Genomic DNA, 16,946 nt, shown 5'->3' with positions numbered 1-16,946 from the left:
ACATTTGAGCTGTAAATGTGGTTGTAGAAAGCAGCTCATATTTGAACATATATAGACTGTCAAATATACACTTCCCGTTCGTTTGAGGGAAAGTACCATATGCGGCATTGAGTTGAATTGTTGTCTATAGTACCCAATGCCTTTCCAATGCATGTTATCACTAAAACATGGCAAATAAAGGTAAAGTAACCAACAATGAATTACACTTACCGTACGTGGTAACTTTACGATATCATACTAAAAACGGTGACTCTTGAAAGTACACAGAAGTGGTAAATTTGATGATAAGTTGTTTGTTCTTGAGGTCTTCATGCCATTGGTGTGTTTACAAATTAAAGTGCAGATGTGAACCTTACCCCAATCATAAACTATCTTTTTCAGTATTTCACAATATTAATCCAGGTAATAAAGTAGGATTCTGCACATTTTTTTCATCCCCTTCCCCTCATTTCTGTAAGGAAAATCAAAATCAACAAAAAAAAATATAATTTTAAAATAAAAATCTACCTTTAAAACGAGCGATATCTTTCGAGTCATCTCTTGTGACATGAGAAAGTGGCCTCATGTATAACTACTGAGCAATCAAAATTTAAGAGGGCCATGTGCCGGTTCTCACAACAACACATCACCCAAACATACCTTGACGTGCATACCACTCAAACCATGGAGAACCCTCACTAAGAAAGCCGATTGTGTAGCAATCAACCAAACCCAAACCATTGAAGAAGCGCTTTGCCCTTAGTAACGCAAACTGTACAGGAGTGACCACCCCATGAGGATCACATGGAAGCTTGAAAGAAGCGGCAGCAATATCGAACCACCGATGGCCAATCTCGAAAGCTGCCAGGGGCATGCAGCAGTCGTGCATGGTCCAGGGAGCTCACAGCAAGCAGAGCTGCAGCAACAGCAGCTGCCAGGAGTAACAACAGGGCTGAAAGGCCCACTTTAGCAAATGCAGGTGCTACTCTGCAGACCCTCGCGAGCTGCTTCCACACTCACTGCCCACGCCACTCGAAGCGACCAATGCTCTGCTTGCGCCACCACATCCAGCTCGCGTTAAAGCAAGTCCCCGCCCTCGTACTGTCCTTTATTGATCTCTGTGAAAACTGGTGCTGCATTTGTTTGTTTGTCCCAGGGCTGGGCTTGCGGGGTTTTGCAGGAGTGTGTGTACATCGCGACGCGGTGTGGTGCACGGCTTTGCTAGGCACACAGAGAGACACACAGCGCAACTCTACTACTACTAGATTCCTCTCCCTCTCTCTCTCTCTCTCTCTCTCTCATTCACATATATATATATATATATATATATATATATATTTTCTTAATTCATGCGGTGGGCGGCATCCCAGCCTCAGTTTGATTTGCGAGCACCGATCAATAGATCCATCATCGATATCAACACGATTGTTTAGCAAATTGGAAGCCAAAGAGTAAGTGAGTGAGTGAGTGCCCACTTTTGGCAGGGCCACTGAGATTCAAAAAACTGAGTGAGTGAGTGCCCACTTTTGGCAGGGCCACTGAGATTCAAAAAACTGAGTGAGTGAGTGCGTGGCGGCCTCGGTAGTTGCTCCCTTTATACCCCTCTTCAAAGCGCTATGACCAGGATTCGAACTTGGGTCAAAGTCAACTCCGATGAGGCTGAAGCACACGTGTTCTGTAAAAAAACAAAAAAGCAAAAAACTTCAAAAATTTTCTGGGGCGTGGAAATAAAATTTTTCTTATTCAATGCCCCGAAAAAGTAAAAACTGACGCCAATCTTTCCCATCCCTTAGTTGTTTGTATTTTGTCGTTTCTTTCTTTTATTAGGGTTTCTACCTTATGGATCTTCTGATTACTTAATGTTATGTGGCTGTGCCTTTTGGAATCAAGACGTACCACTATTGTGATCGTTTTGTATTTGTATATTGTTTTTATGGATTACTTAATATAGTAATTGAAGTAATAAAATCAAACTATATTTATTTGTTTTATTTTTATTTTATTTGTGAGATATTTTGTTGGATTTTTGTATTGTTTAGTTATTCAGTTACTTACCCTGGGTCATGTGTTTGCTAAGATGAGATGCTCATCGTCCATGTTAACAATTATTAAATGTTGCTTATGAGCATTTAATCATTTAATCATTTGTATAATTACTGAGCATATGCAATTGAGCATCCAACACAATTTAATTCATGCATTAAATCTGTAACTTGGAATAAATTTTATTGGAATCTAATACTGGTTCTTAAAAAAAAAATGTTTACGTTAATAATATTTTAAATGCTTGTAAATGTGAAATTTAAAAGCAGAACTGAAAACAACCATCATTGACTCTTCAAAAGGTCTTGACTCAGATTTTATTTATATATTGTTTTGTAATATGCTTACATTTGTTTTAATTAAAAATTACCAATTAATATCTCTCAACAGTACTGCTATTAATATTTTTTGTTTAATTTGTGTCAAAATCAATAATTCCCAATATCAAAATCAACAAAATTTTAAATCTTTTAGACTACACGGTTCACCATGATTGCATTAAATAAACAAATTCCTTCCATAAGAATCAAAGACATGCACAGAGCATGTGTTTTGGAAAAAAGTATATACACCTTTTAAGGTTCTAATTCTACAATCATGTCAACAAAAAAAAAAAAAAAAAAAAAAAAAATCTCGAATAAAACTGTGTTAACGAAAGTACATAATTTGTATTGCAAAATTCTTAGTTAATTACAAGACCTCACCAACTTCATGTCCCCAGTCATCCATTTAAGTCTTCAGATCGGGTAAGATTAGATCGATATCCGGACACACCCGGGGACCTAAGACCCAGCCAATGAAAAAGCAGCCACCAAGAGGATAAAAAAACGACGAGAAAGACAAGCTTCGTCGACGAGCTGAAAGACCTTTATTTCGTTATCTCAAAAAGTAAAGTTAAAAGTGAAGAGAAAAAGCAGGCACACTAGCTTGTTCGAGGAGGAAGATCGTAAGGGTGGGTGAGTAGTGAGTAGTGAGCTTGGCATCCTCCTCGTCGTCCGCCATAGCCACAAGCAATGGGACGCCATAGCCACAAGCACGAGGGGGGCGCCATAGCCGGGCTAAGCTTGACCTCAGTTAGAACTCCTTCCTTGCTTCCTTCCTTTCTTCGATCCTTTCTGGAGGAAATTTTCGGTTCTCTCGCAAATTGCAGCCATGATAGGGTCACGACTTTCCCCCTCTCCTCTTCTTACTACGTACAGTGCAGAGAGAGAACTCTCTGTAAGAATCCATATAAAGGTCTTTTGTCTCTGCTCGGTTGAGTCGATATATATATGCTTCGTTAAGATACTTCTTCGCTTTCCTGCCTCTTGTTGTGTAGAAGTATGCGGGGAGCAGACCTATCTTTCCGACTTCGAACTAGGATGGTTTAGGTGAGTGAGCTCAGCTTATGGTGGTCAGAGTACCTTATGGTGCGTTTTCTGTCTTTGTTTTTTAATTTTATTTTTAGTTGTTGTGAGTTTCTGTTTCGAATTCAGTTTTTGAGAAAGTTGTTCGCAGCTGAGCGTTGATGAGCGTCGGCGACTGTGTGTGTTTCGTTTTTTGAGTGAAAGGATCGGATTTGCGGATTGAGAGATGATGTAGTGGCGGATTCGATTGCAGCTGACGCTTTGCCGTCATTTATGACGTGCTCGTTATATGTCCGATGGGTTTGTTGCAAGTAGGGTTCCTCGTGAATTGGATATAGTGAGGGGATTCTCGTTTTCCCTCCTTGCAATGCTCACTGGGACTTACGCTCCTCCGAACTTCTGATCCATGGATCCTTCAGTAAATTTTCAATCAGCTGCATTTGAAGTGGGTGTGGTCTCACCAGTGACAGATGTAGATGCCTGAGCATTATTCTTGAAAGAATTCAGGGAATCTAGTTCGTGTATCGGACATAGGACTTAATTTGATTCTTGGATGATAGCGAATTTTCAAGAAGTCCACGTGTGTGAGCATGAATATTCCAAGTGTTTGAGGGTGTAGCATTCTGGACATGATAGACGTGGTCCTCCGCATTTATCACTGATTCGGGGTTTTCTTGTATAGTGGCAGAGAGGGAACTTGTGTTACCACCGTCTGAGTTCCAAGATGAGCCGGCTTTTCGAGATGAAATGCATGCTTCTGGGACTTCATTGAACTTTCATTCCTTAAGTAGGCCTTATTTCTTGTCCTCTGTGTAAGGTCCATCAGATGGCCGCTTGGAATGGAAGGCAATATGAACGAGGTGTACTCGGTTTAAGCAGAGTTGTCGAAGTTAGAGAGTGACAGTGGTAGGTGTATTCGTGCCTCTGATTAAAGCGTGGATGATCAGAATAGGAAATTGAGCATCATGGGAAGATGTAGAAATTTCTACACGTCATGATGTCTCTACAAGGTTCAGTCTTACCTTGGAGACTCCTTTTCGGTGGGGTTCAGTAGTTGATCATTCAGGAAGGTTCATTCCTTAACTGACAAGTTTGATGAGATACACTGATTGTAGCCAGTTTTCTAGGATAAATGTTGGGACCCAAGTAGAGCTAGTTTTTCGATGGTGTTTATACCCTTGGTTTAGTGATGTAGAGACAAACATTCGTAAAAGCAAAGTGCACTCAATTATTAGTCACTAGTTACCTGACTGATTTTGAAACATTGACACAAATTCCTGGAACCGATGTTGTTTCCTGTATCGATATTTGACACATTCGATAGGTTCTCGAATTATCGGCATAAAATTTTGGTTTAGTTGTGTTAAAGTTGCTGGTAAGTACTTAGGAAGTTGTTCAAGCAGTTGCCGCCCAGTTCTGCAAGATTCATAATGACATTGGAAGAATCCTTTGCATATTCGTTATAAGATACACTTCAGTATAGCTTAAGCACTTGGGTTGAGGCAAGCGTGATAGTGTTCTGACATGGGGAGAGCTTTGATGATGGGTTCGTGGATAGAATGAATTGTGGTAGTAGGTCAGGTTCATGGAGGGTTGAATCTTTGGTTCATTGATTTGTGGGATTCGTCAGTCCGATTCGAGAACTACAAGAATGTAATAGTGCGACTGTTAGTAGCCGAAAGATACGGTTTTATTGACTCAGTGGGGCTATCAATGTGCTTGTTTAGAATTCCTCATCTGTTGCAATGAAAGCAAAGCATTGGTGCTATTTAGAGAAGCTTCAACGGACTCGATGACTTAACATGGTTGTTGATCACTTTTCTGAAATCCACAGGTTTCTGTTCGGGAACTGAATGCTTGAGTATTATATTCGCGTTTAACGAGATTCCTGGTTTAGTGGAAGCGTGTAACCATCTCACAGACTATAGCTTGTGTACCTGGATTCCCTCGTTACGCCTATGGTCTCTTGTGATGAATAGTACTTCTCTCTAGGGGTGAACTTTTATGATGGTCATTGTTTCCTGTTCGCTTGTGATTGTTTACTTGTGTTCACAACGCAACATATTTTGCAATGCTTTCTTGGCAGTTTAGTCTTTCGGATATCTGCCACCAGTAAGACTGAACTTTATGTGTACTTGGGTACAGAAATGTGGCAGAGGTTTGAACTAAGTTTACTTGCAGTTTTCGCTTCTTAACTGAATACAACACGAAATTGCTGGACAACAAGGTCGACGAAGTGCTTTGATACACATTGAAAAATTCATGAAAGTACCATGTGGCTGGATGCGGGGATTCATGAATAGAGCTTCTAGGGGAAGTTATTGATGGGAGAGGTAATGGGTGTTTTCAGTGATGGAGGCTAGTGGAGAACCTTTTGATTCTGGGGGTAAAGAAGATGTTATCTTGAAACAAGAAGCTAGCAGAGATGCCATCAACGCATGAATAGAATGAACTAGGTTCTGGCTATGAGCAGATGAGAGATGTTTGAGTGGTTGACGAAAATGGTGATCTCTTGTTGGCGTCCTGCAAAGAGATGTGCGCACGGGCAGGGTGTGACTGATTGTCAAGACCCACTGTTGTGGGGTAGGGATCTTTGCTCACATGCCTTAGGGGAATTCTCTTATGCAGTTGTTCAGGCTAATGGTATTTTGGAGGACATGAGTCAAGTGGAGTCTGGCTCTTTTGGTACATATGTGGGCGTCTATGACGGGCACGGAGGCCCCGAAGCTTCCCGTTGCATCAATGAGTATTTGTACAATTTTGTACTAAATAATATTACAGAACAAGGAGGTATGTCGTGTGACGTTCTATGCCGAGCTTTCAGGGAGACGGAAAACAAATTTTTTGATATCGTCCGGAGGGCTTGGCAAATAAAGCCGCAACTTGCTGCTGTTGGGTCTTGCTGTTTAGCTGGAGTGGTTTGCAGTTCCAAACTGTATATCGCCAATCTCGGCGATTCTCGAGCAGTTTTGGGAAGTTTCTCCCCTGACACTGGTTCTGTAGCTAGACAAATATCACACGAGCACAATGCAAGTATCGAGGCAGTTCGTAATGAGCTGCATGCGCACCACGAAGATGACCCACAAATTGTGGTTTTGAAACATGGCGTGTGGCGTCTGAAGGGCCTGATTCAAGTTACTCGTTCAATTGGCGATTTTTACTTGAAGAAAGCTGAGTTTAATAAGGAGCCTCTTATAGCTCGATTTCGACTTCCAGAGCCTCTGAAGAGGCCTGTCATGAGAGCAGAGCCGGAATGCAGCGTTATCAAGCTCAGTCCACAAGACGATTTCGTTATTTTTGCGTCTGATGGACTATGGGAGCACTTGAGCAATAAAGAAGCTGTTGATATTGTATATAGTAATCCTCGAGCTGGAATTGCTAGGCATCTCATCAAAGCAGCTCTTCAAGAAGCTGCCAAAAAACGTGAGATGCGTTATTCTGATCTCAGGAAGGTTGAGCGGGGGATACGACGACATTTTCACGATGATATTACTGTTGTGGTTGTCTATTTGGACCCAAAATTGCTCAACGAACCGAGTAATACTTCTAATCCCATTTCTGCGAAATGTCCAATCGACATGCCTCAGGGTAATCGTCGTCGTAGTTAGCCAACCCAAACACCGACATGTGGCAGTTCCACTTTACTGGATTTTGCATGTCAATACGTTTGCAAGAGGTCAGCTGACTGGAGACGCCAATTGCTAACTCAAAACTGCTAGAAAGCTTTAAAATATTATTGTGATATCCTTGTTTGCAGTATCCATAAGTTGAGTTGTTTTCTTTATAGTTTGGTAGATCACAAAAGGTGTTAACACTTATCTGATGATGCTTCATCGCTTCAAGTATGGATCTAGCTCCACAGTAGCTGAGTCAACTACGAATGATGAATGCGGATGTACAGTACGTGACTGGCCACTCCCTATGCTACTTCCTTTGATCTGCCTTATGTATCTGACCCATTTTTGCTGGACCACCATGAGATCCGAGATTCTATTCTAGCTGAAAACCAGGTTTGTCTTGTTTTCTTTCGTATATTTCAAATTGTATCATAACCTAGTGTTTACAAACCTAGTTTTTCATTATGTTATCCACGGAACCTTCCATTCTGTGGTTCAGCTAGCTAGTAGGATCAAGGATGTATAAGTTGAAGTCACTAGGCAGTAGGCTTAGCGATGAAACTGCAACCCAGGAAGATTCTGCAGGAAAATCCTTTAAGTAAATCAAAGGCAACTGCAGAGAACGGTCAATCTAATTTCACATGATGTGTATTAAATCTAGCTGAGTTTTGTTTCATACCATGAAATCTTATGAGATTTTCACTTTGGGTTTAACCTTACAATTGCTTGCTTTAAGATATGCCATGTAAAATTCTTTCTATGTCCTTACCAACAATTACACCAACAAATATCCTATTTCACTTATCTGGACAATTGATCACCAATTAACCAAACTATTTTTTTTACATGAGCATAAACAAACCAACACACCTAAAAAATCCACACACAAACATATCAGTTTCTGTTCAATATATATATATATATATATATATATATATATAATTTGCAACATGCAAATTTTATTATTTTTACTTACTTTTCTATTTTTCACTGTAATTAGTTTTATTGATATGTACTTTAAAGTAGTATTTAAACAACAAAAACATAAGATTATAAAATAAAAAATTAACAAAGTTTATGTTGCAAGTGTAATACAACTTTTTTTTATGTTTAGCAAGCTCCACCATTCAATTACAAAACAAATTCTTGCATTTGTTTTAAGTTATTTGGTATAGAGTATTCTATATTTTAGTTTGAAATATAAATTTAAAGTATAAATTAGTTTTCTACCAAATTTTTAAAACAAATTTAAATTGATTGTTTTCATAGAATTTATTACTTCAACAGAAATATACTTAAGTAAAATGATAAATTATATACTTTGTAAAACTGTAATACAAAACGATAATATTAAAACTGTATTTCTAGAAATAAATAAATAATTCTGTTGATAACATAATTTTCAATTTAGAGTGTTTGATTGAGTTTATTGTCAAAATCAAACTCACACTGATTGTTTTGTTTTGCTTTGTTTTGTTTTTTTGATTAAATTAATGTACTTGAAGCAACTTCAACCATCTGAGCATCATGTTTGTGTATATATATATATATATATATATACATTTATTTTTCTTATTAGCAATACAAATCAATTTATTTATTACATTACAAGTCCAAATTTTTTTAAAGTAATTTTTTATTGATATTGCAATATTCTATTTTTAATTATTCTGTTAACAAATGATTATTATCAATGAAAATTAAAATAATAGAAATTATATAATTTTTTAAAGATATATATATATATATATATATATATATATATATATATAGAAGGAAAATTTTGATCTTTTATAAAAAAATAATTTCTTTTATATTTTATTTTGATTTTAATTGTTGTATGAACTTAAAATTTAATATATATATATATATATATATATATATATATATATATATACACACTTAATTAATTTTGAAGCAGCTACTGTGAATAATAATATTTACATCTAACTAAGATCTCTTGCAATATATTGATTTATTTTAAAACATTCTAAATTTTATTTAGTAAAATTTAAAAATACCAAGAACAATTCTATATAATTAAATGGTATGAGTTACTTAACCGTTATTTTTCTAATTTGCTATTACTTGGTTTACATTTTATACTTTTATATATTTTTATTAAAATTTCTAATAGTAAATTTTATAACTACTTTATTTAAACATGTATAATTTATATCAATAAATGTTTTTCCAACAATCACTTCAACTTCACAATAATTCAATTGCATTTACACACTTAATTAAAACATAGTGAATTTTTCAAAAGGCAAATAAATAAAATACGAAATACTAGCATATTAACATTATAAAGTAAAACATCATAAATATTTAACTGGTCTAAAATAATTTTTATTATTATTATTATTATTATTATTATTATTATTATTAGTAAATTAGAATCTAATAGCTTTAATATTGAAAAATGTTTTTTAAATATTTATGCAACAATTTCATATCTATTTTATTACCAAAAATTATTACCATTTTTTTTTTTCTAAAACTTTACATTATAAATCATTTTAAATTTTTGATATAATTTTAAAAATTGATTAAATTATTTACTAACTAGGTTATTTGTAATGCTACTTAGTTCAACCACATTGATATTTATATAGGTATGTATATATATATATATATAGATACAGATATAGATATAAGATTAATTTATAAATATTTTTTTATTTAAATCATTATAATTAAATATTTATATATTTCTATTGCTTAAATTTTTGAAAGAATAAAATTGTGAAGGACATTTACATTCATGAAAGTAAAAAAAATAGTAAATGTTATTATAAAAATATACAGTTTTTTTTAGGGTTCTATGAACAAAAACTTAAAATAAAATAAATATAATACATCTAGCATAGGACACAAATATGTTAGTATCTCCCTTGGATATTTTGTTACCCCCAAGACTTCAAAGCGGCAAACCAATACTCCTCAATTGAGCAGTAAAACAGATAAAAAGCCGTATTTTTTTTTTTTTTTTTTTTTTTTTTTTTGTCAATTTTCAATTTTCATTTTGGTTGAGAGTCAGTGAAGGTATTATTTATTGCCCATTGTATCTGGCATGGTCTCCTTCAGCTCCCACGCCAAAGAGATGTATAGCAATTCTACTGTAGCCTCGAATCCTGCATCAAAGCAGTACATGTATGAATGAGGACTCTGGATGAGGCAGGTAAAATTGGTGCATTAGCCAACGCCAGGATTCCATAAGCATTTTTTCCTGCAAATCCCATCCCAAGTACATGATTTTATCACTGTTTTTATATCATTCAAGCTGACAAATTCCTCGCAACTTCGACCAGTTGTAGCTCTTACAGGTGCTTACTTCGGTGCTTTCCCAACATAGCCCAATTCGTTTTTATGTGCAGAGAGGGGGTGTATCTGTCCGTGTGCAAACAAAATATATATTTTGCGAAACTTGGAGGTTGTACCCTCGTGCAAAGGAATAGAATAATACTCGTCTTATTCAAGAACCAAATCGGAGTCGAGTCCCAACATGTGAATATTCTAGAAAAAACAAAAACAGAAACAAGAGATACTCTACTGGAACATGGATAGATTCTCTGAATGCTGATATTACTATTTCCGAAATCATAAGCATGTTACTAATTGCTTCCTTGTGGTGCAGTTTTTGCAACGCTTGGAAACCTGGCAAGCTACCAGAGTCAGCTACGTTTTCGAATCTTTTTTCAATACAACCAGTTGCCTAGAGGAACCCGAAAGTCTGATTCTAATGGCTGAGGTCAACTTATTCAGATTGTAGAATCTTGTAGTGCAGTAATGTGCGAGCTTGAAAGTAGGTAGCGACAATATGCAAATATCCAGGCCACAAAGTGAGAGTGGTTACATTACCCAATACAGAAACTACACATTTCGGGAAGTAGTACTATTAGTAGAAGAAGATAGCGAAGGCTATATAATGTACAATTTACTGAACCATAGCCCCAGAAACCAGCTGGGGGTTATACAAATAATTGTATTGAAAAAACACAAGGAAATGATGGAATACTGCCTAACATAACCTCTCACGTATCACTTCGACGCACGCTCATTTCCGACGCCAGCTTAGCTAGAAGCAAACAACTGAAGTGCTCAACTCCACCACTGAAAACTTTGAAATAAATAAAATAAATAAAAACTCAAATAGAGAAATTCTCATTGGGTCAATATTCAGATCTGAACAGAACTACATATACTGGTGAGGGCCTGAAAGAAGAACCCCGCTCAAGGGCCGAGTGGGTGTTGTGGAGGTTTTCAGAGGCCTGGGATCCAATTGTCCAGAGAATTTGAGGTTCCGTGATTCCTCCGCTTTGGGATAAGTCAGACGCTTCATGGTGGCTGGTGTCTTCAACGCACCCGGTGGAGTCGGCCTTGCTTTGGGCTGGCTCCGAGCTCGGGCCTTGTTTTTCACACTGAGCGTTTGTTGCAAGTGGCCTGCAACAATGGGAGGACTCTTCGCCTCCGTGTCGACGATGACACCATTCCGAACAGGGCCCGTGTTGCTATAACGCGTACCATACTTGGGGTCTGTCAGAATGTTCGTCGTGGTTCGACCTGTGCCTGATATCTCACTCCCGGATTCTTCCAGGTCGTCGTGACGATCGCTGCTGCCTCTGCTTCTGGGACTTGCAGCTCGAGACTTGGACTTGATAGGCATTCCGTGGCTGTTGAGCACCTGTGAGGTTCGAAGCGCACCGGAGTGAGCTTTGAGGTGTGTGTTCACTAAATCGCCGCAGCTAGCACGGACTTGAGGAGCCCCAGGCTTGGGAGTCGTACGCTTGGGATCCTTCCTTGTAGCATTCACGTCAACACTCTTGGATACTTGACCATCGTGGATGTCCTTGAAAGCTGAAGGAGTCTCAAAGATGCGACTCTCCCATGGCCGTGCTGCTGTCCATCGCTCCATGTAGCTCCAACCCCAGTGGGGCTTGTCTGGTTCGCATTCGATGAAGAGTGGCAGGACTTGCTTTGGTGCTACGCGTCGGAGGTGCTGCAAAGTATGCCAATGCCTCGATCCGTGTGAGTAACTTCTACTTGCTGTCAGTCCAGTTACAAGGCATACATGTGGAGTTTGTACTGTAAAGCATAAACTGCGTCCATCTGAATGGGTGGTGAAGAAAAACCCATTAGCTTTAGAAACAATTAGGTGGGTTGAAAATCAGAGACCTGCTGTGTCCTTGCATAGGCCAAAGCTCGTTCCCTTTTGAGCGCCGCTACTTGTCTCTCCTGCACTTTGGCCTCTATCTGTTGCGCGCTTAAGTTGCTATCGTTCCAGCCCGCTTCGGTCAACCATTCCTAAAAAATTCGAAGTCCTTCGATGATTATTTGAACATGGTTTATATGATGTTCTGAGCAAGAAAACAACTGACCATAAAACACACAAAATTTCAACAGTCTAGTACAGCCAAAAGCCGAAAAAAAAAACTTGATAGCAGATGCATATGTCTAAACGAGTTTATATTGATATAAATAGTGGGATAAGTCCACACTTACCGAGCTTTTTCTGGATGCTGGCTGGTCCCGCTGCCAGATCTGATGCTGAACAGTCAGGCCATCCTCCGACATACGAAATCGATGAGCTCTAATTCTACCCTGAACGCGAGCAAGGGCTTGCATACTTCTCATGGTAGTATTTGCCTGCCGGATCACTCTGTGACCTCGAACAAATTCCTGAAGTCTGACCAAACCCCTTAGAGCACGTAAAGTTTTCCTTGCCTGCGATAGCAATTGTCGCATTTGTGAGGGCAACGCATAACAAAAACAAAAAAACAAAACGATAATAATAATGAAGGAGAAGAAGAAAATCAATGTACATATAACCTGAGTCATTATCACTCACGAAACAAACTCACTAAGGGTATAAAGTTGAAAAATGACACAGTGACTCATCCAGTTTGTACCAGATAACCTCGAAAAGCAGTTTGGATAACCACAGCTGCCCATTCTTCTTGGGATGGGTACATGTACATCGTAAATTTGCTATTGGATTGAACAGACGTTTCTCTTTGATTGACATCAGGCTCCTTTTTCTCGGTTTCCTTGTGTTCTGAAAGGGCTAACTTGCCGAAGCTCCACCGTCGCACTTTGTGCTTTGGCTTTTCCGGAAGCTTCAAGAAATTGAACCATTAGACGCATGCAGAGAAGATTCAAAGGCAACACAAATAAGCTTGAGCTGACATCTATAGAAAGGCTTAGAAATTCAAGTGGCTCTTTACTGGTTGCAATGCTTCACCAGGAAAAGTATTCACAAAAGGTTCCAGAAACGAACGGATCACGCTCACTACATGCTGGAAAATAAAAATAATAATACTAATAATAAAAATAACAATAAATGCATTCGTGTCCCCCTTTCCTCGCCATTCCTCAGGTTAGATCCCTCAGCTAACTTATGAAGCAACATCATTCAGTGGAGGCTGCCGAGCATTACCACTGCCAGAGGACGTATGTCACCAAAAAGATCCAGATCTTTGGCCTCAGATTCTTCACAATCTCCATTCTTGATTGGGGACTTGAAAGCATTTTTAACAGACGTAAGCCATTTATCTTTCTTCCCCATCTTTCTGCAGCCACCACAAGGACATGCCATCCACATACTCCCCTGAATCCATAAGAAACCCAGAGCCACAATTGAAAAGACCAGACAGGAAATAGTAAATATGACCGTATCTGCGTTAGAAATATATATATATATATATATAAACAATAATTGATTAATTAATTCATCAAAAGCACCTAGAGGATAGCATGCAGCTTGATTCTCATGAACGAACGCCCAAATAGGACGAAAATTCCTTTGTAAGGCGACCGTAACTGCAATTGACCATAATACTCCTTCTCGTTGATGGTCTTTACATGAGGCTTCTACGAAAACCGCTCATATACTCATGTCCTCTGATATGCAGGTATCTGTTAAATACACCACATTCTTTGAAAAAGCAATCCAGAAACAAGAAATTGTGTTGCAACTAACAAAAACCACCTGCGATGCGTTCTAAAAGATCATGCTTGACCTGGTGTAGGTTATGGCAAAATGGAAGGGATGAGCAAGTGAGAGACAATACCCACCCCAGGTTCTGTTTCTCTTTATAAGCACAAAGTAGCTAGAATACACTCGAAGGCGGTTTAAGAGCATATATCCTAACACTTACACAGCTGTTCTGTACCTATATCAGCACTTATGCAACTAAATACCCCAGAACTTAACATACCAGTGCTGTAAAATATAATAAATCCTCCGCATTAGCTTTAATATTTGGGCCATCACTCAATGCTCAGCAGTGTGATTTGGAAAATTATGATTAACTCGTAAATAACTATCGAACTCAGTAGAGCATATGCAACATAATTGCTGGAAGAGGCAGGTTCAAGTGAAGAAGCATGACAAGCAGGTGATGTGTTACTCTCAGGTACAGAAACGCAACAAGCAGGTTAAAAGCTGCTGAGATACAGGAAGGTCAAGCGTACGTAGGTAAAGTTGCTAAAATGCGTAAACCATCGACGAGACAAGGGGATGTGGACAGCATAGACAAAGACGGTATAGACAAGGACATGACCTTAAACCAAGTATCCCGAATAACCAAGCAACGCAGAGTACAGTGTAAAATATGATATACAACCAAGGCAATAGGTGAGGCATAAAGCACCGGCCATTCTAAACACTAATAGGCAGTGTTCAAGGATTGCTTATACATGTCTCAAAAAGTGAAGACAATGGAATAGAAAACAATGCAGGAGTAGTGTGAAGTCTAAAGAATCCTTCGAAAGGATCCTGAAGCTTAGAGGGCTGCGCTCTTCCCCCACCCCAGGGACCCACACAGAAAACCTAGAAGTAATGCCTGCCCTCTGAAACCATCAAGTTCCTTTCAAAGGTCCCTGAACTACACATGACTCCGACGCTGCCAAAAACATTTTGCTGAAAATCCAGCGGCATTCTCAGCCCGAATTGATCATACTAATGACAACAATGAGATTTCATACACAAGGCAAGGTTCATAAACCCCTGAAGTCAAAGATTTCAGTGATTCTGGCCCAACATAGGTATCATGACATTAATTGGAGCCCAAGTGCGTAGCTGCTGCAACGAGATTGAGGTCCATCTCGACTCAAAACGTAATGAATCTTTCGCAGACCAGGTACAACTTGCAGGCATGAAAAAGCAGATTTCAAAGTGCGAAAACCACGACTGAAATTCAGCATAAAAAAGAAACAGCCGGCAAGCGAACCACCTACGCCCACAGCCACAAAAATCATCGGCATGTAAGGTTACCGACCAACCTTTGTTCAAGATCCTCTAGAAGCTGAAAAGCCTCCCTCCCCCCTCTCTGCGACGCACACTCCCCGCATTCGCCACCAGTAAAACGTGTCTCCGGATGCTTCGTCACGTCCAACCTGATCGTAGGCACTTATACCTCGTATCTCCCGCTACAAACCATGTGAGCGCACCTACTCTTCACCTGAAAGTTCTTCTCGCCAATTCGCTAAAACCTTTTTTTTTCTCTAAAAATCCTCGCACACTCACATACCGCTAAAACCGCCAGGAAAGACTAACCCACAGTCGACACCCTGCACATCGCACTCCAACCACCTCAAACCACCTCCAAGTACAGATTCTCACATCTGTAACCCCTACCCAACTCAGATCGTCGCCATTTTAGACCATCGACACACACTAAACACCAAAAACCATTTCCCAGTGTCATTTTCCCATCTTACAGAGCAACCTGGAGCTCCGTTGCCCCCACCTCTCGAATTGACTTGACTCAGGTGCTCCCAAACCCCACCGACACTCTCGGTACCAGATTCTGGAGCTGGTGAGGACGACGGATTACTACGATGGGGAGTGATGAGGAGGAGGATCTGCACGGCGACTCATCATACTTGAGTTCCCAGAGCAGGCTGGCGGTGTAGAGAGTATCAGATGAAATCATGAAAGTGCGGGAATGGCAGGTAGACAAAGCGAGAACGATTGCGCCGTGCAGGTGGAGCTCCCGTCAAGGGTGCGATCGGCCGGCTTCGCTGTCGTGGAACTGAAGTGATATCCTCGCGCCATGGGGATACCCTGCCCTTCCGGGTGACAGATCGTATCAGATCCGCGTCATGTTTGGCTTTCGGTGTCATACCAGGCGTTACCTGGAAGAAAAAAAAGTCCAAGCCCACTTCTGTTCTTCTCCTTGCAGTGATGTGAATTCCCTTACAAGTTCATGTAATTCTGTTCAAGCATCCATTCCATGTTGTTGCACTACCTGGAGCAACAACATGATTTGACTTTGGCATAACTGTCCCTGACAAATCAACTTCAAGCTCACAGTATTTGAGGACACCGCCAGTACATTTTAAAAATTTTACTAAGTTCGTTTCACGAACTTGCCTGATGTTTACTCGGCGTTGATGTAAAAAATAAAATTAATAAAAATAAATAAATAAATGGGTTGTCTGTTTCGCGTGTTGTCATCTATGAACCAGTGGTGTGCACTAGGAACTGGAATTGGGGTGGGTGTTGAGAATGCCCAGCTCACACTCATGACAGCATTCTATCTGTAGCTCATGGAGGAAGTAAAAAAAAAAAAAAAAAAAAATGTAACAAATGGAGTCCATCACAGTATTCTCTCTCTTCCTCTCTCTCTCTCTCTAGATCCAACCACACAAGTAATTCCAAGGTCATTTTAAAATAACTTGTACAAATCTCACGACGCAGAACCCCTCCACATTGAGCCACGGAGGTGCGGCTTCTGTGACAGTTGTGTTATTTTTGTCTTTGTGTTTTTTTTTCTTCTTCTTTTTGTGTCTTTCACACGAGTGGAGTAAACGAAAGTTTTCACTCCAGGCTTGGTCCAGGAAAAGCTGGACTGATCCGATGTTGCAGAAGCACCAGGCAGCAGCACCCCCACGGGCACCCACTCAACTGAATGATGCATTCCTGCCAGTTACCAACATTACCAGAGTCATGTGC

General features: G+C 39.4%; 2 protein-coding genes across 13 annotated transcripts; one reads left to right on the top strand and one right to left on the bottom strand.

Annotated features, from left to right (window-relative positions):
• The first annotated feature begins 2,965 nt into the window (after window positions 1-2,965).
• On the top strand, window positions 2,966-7,661 carry LOC112294929 (putative protein phosphatase 2C 46). 6 transcript variants are annotated; one of them, XM_090244219.1, is made up of 3 exons: window positions 2,966-3,095; window positions 3,341-3,392; window positions 5,514-7,661. In XM_090244219.1, the coding sequence occupies exon 3, from the start codon at window positions 5,849-5,851 to the stop codon at window positions 6,974-6,976; it is 1,128 nt and encodes a 375-aa protein (XP_090100345.1). In that variant the 5' UTR covers window positions 2,966-3,095; window positions 3,341-3,392; window positions 5,514-5,848; the 3' UTR covers window positions 6,977-7,661. The 6 variants fall into 6 exon arrangements, 5 of the variants coding, with proteins under 5 accessions (XP_090100345.1, XP_024401698.1, XP_090100346.1 ...); XM_024545930.3 differs by lacking the exon at window positions 3,341-3,392 and having other exon boundaries at window positions 2,977-3,095; XM_090244220.1 differs by having other exon boundaries at window positions 2,995-3,392; window positions 5,203-7,661.
• A 3,229-nt stretch (window positions 7,662-10,890) lies between these two features.
• On the bottom strand, window positions 10,891-16,013 carry LOC112294927 (protein IQ-DOMAIN 3). 7 transcript variants are annotated; one of them, XM_024545922.3, is made up of 7 exons: window positions 15,272-16,013; window positions 13,730-13,903; window positions 13,425-13,557; window positions 12,898-13,104; window positions 12,491-12,712; window positions 12,164-12,292; window positions 10,891-11,987 (listed from the first exon to the last, which is right to left on the bottom strand). In XM_024545922.3, exons 2-7 carry the CDS (start codon window positions 13,741-13,743, stop codon window positions 11,184-11,186), a joined length of 1,509 nt encoding a protein of 502 aa, XP_024401690.1. In that variant the 5' UTR covers window positions 13,744-13,903; window positions 15,272-16,013; the 3' UTR covers window positions 10,891-11,183. The 7 variants fall into 7 exon arrangements, with proteins under 7 accessions (XP_024401690.1, XP_024401688.1, XP_024401693.1 ...); XM_024545920.3 differs by having other exon boundaries at window positions 13,425-13,595; window positions 15,272-15,994; XM_024545925.3 differs by having other exon boundaries at window positions 12,906-13,104; window positions 15,272-15,945.
• Window positions 16,014-16,946: the final 933 nt, after the last annotated feature.

The sequence above is a fragment of the Physcomitrium patens genome, chromosome 18 (assembly GCF_059467195.1).
Source record: "Physcomitrium patens ecotype Gransden chromosome 18, ASM5946719v1, whole genome shotgun sequence".
Taxonomy (NCBI): Eukaryota; Viridiplantae; Streptophyta; class Bryopsida; order Funariales; family Funariaceae; genus Physcomitrium; species Physcomitrium patens.
Note: the sequence above shows the minus strand (reverse complement) of the source record. Positions and strands in the feature narration are given on the sequence as shown.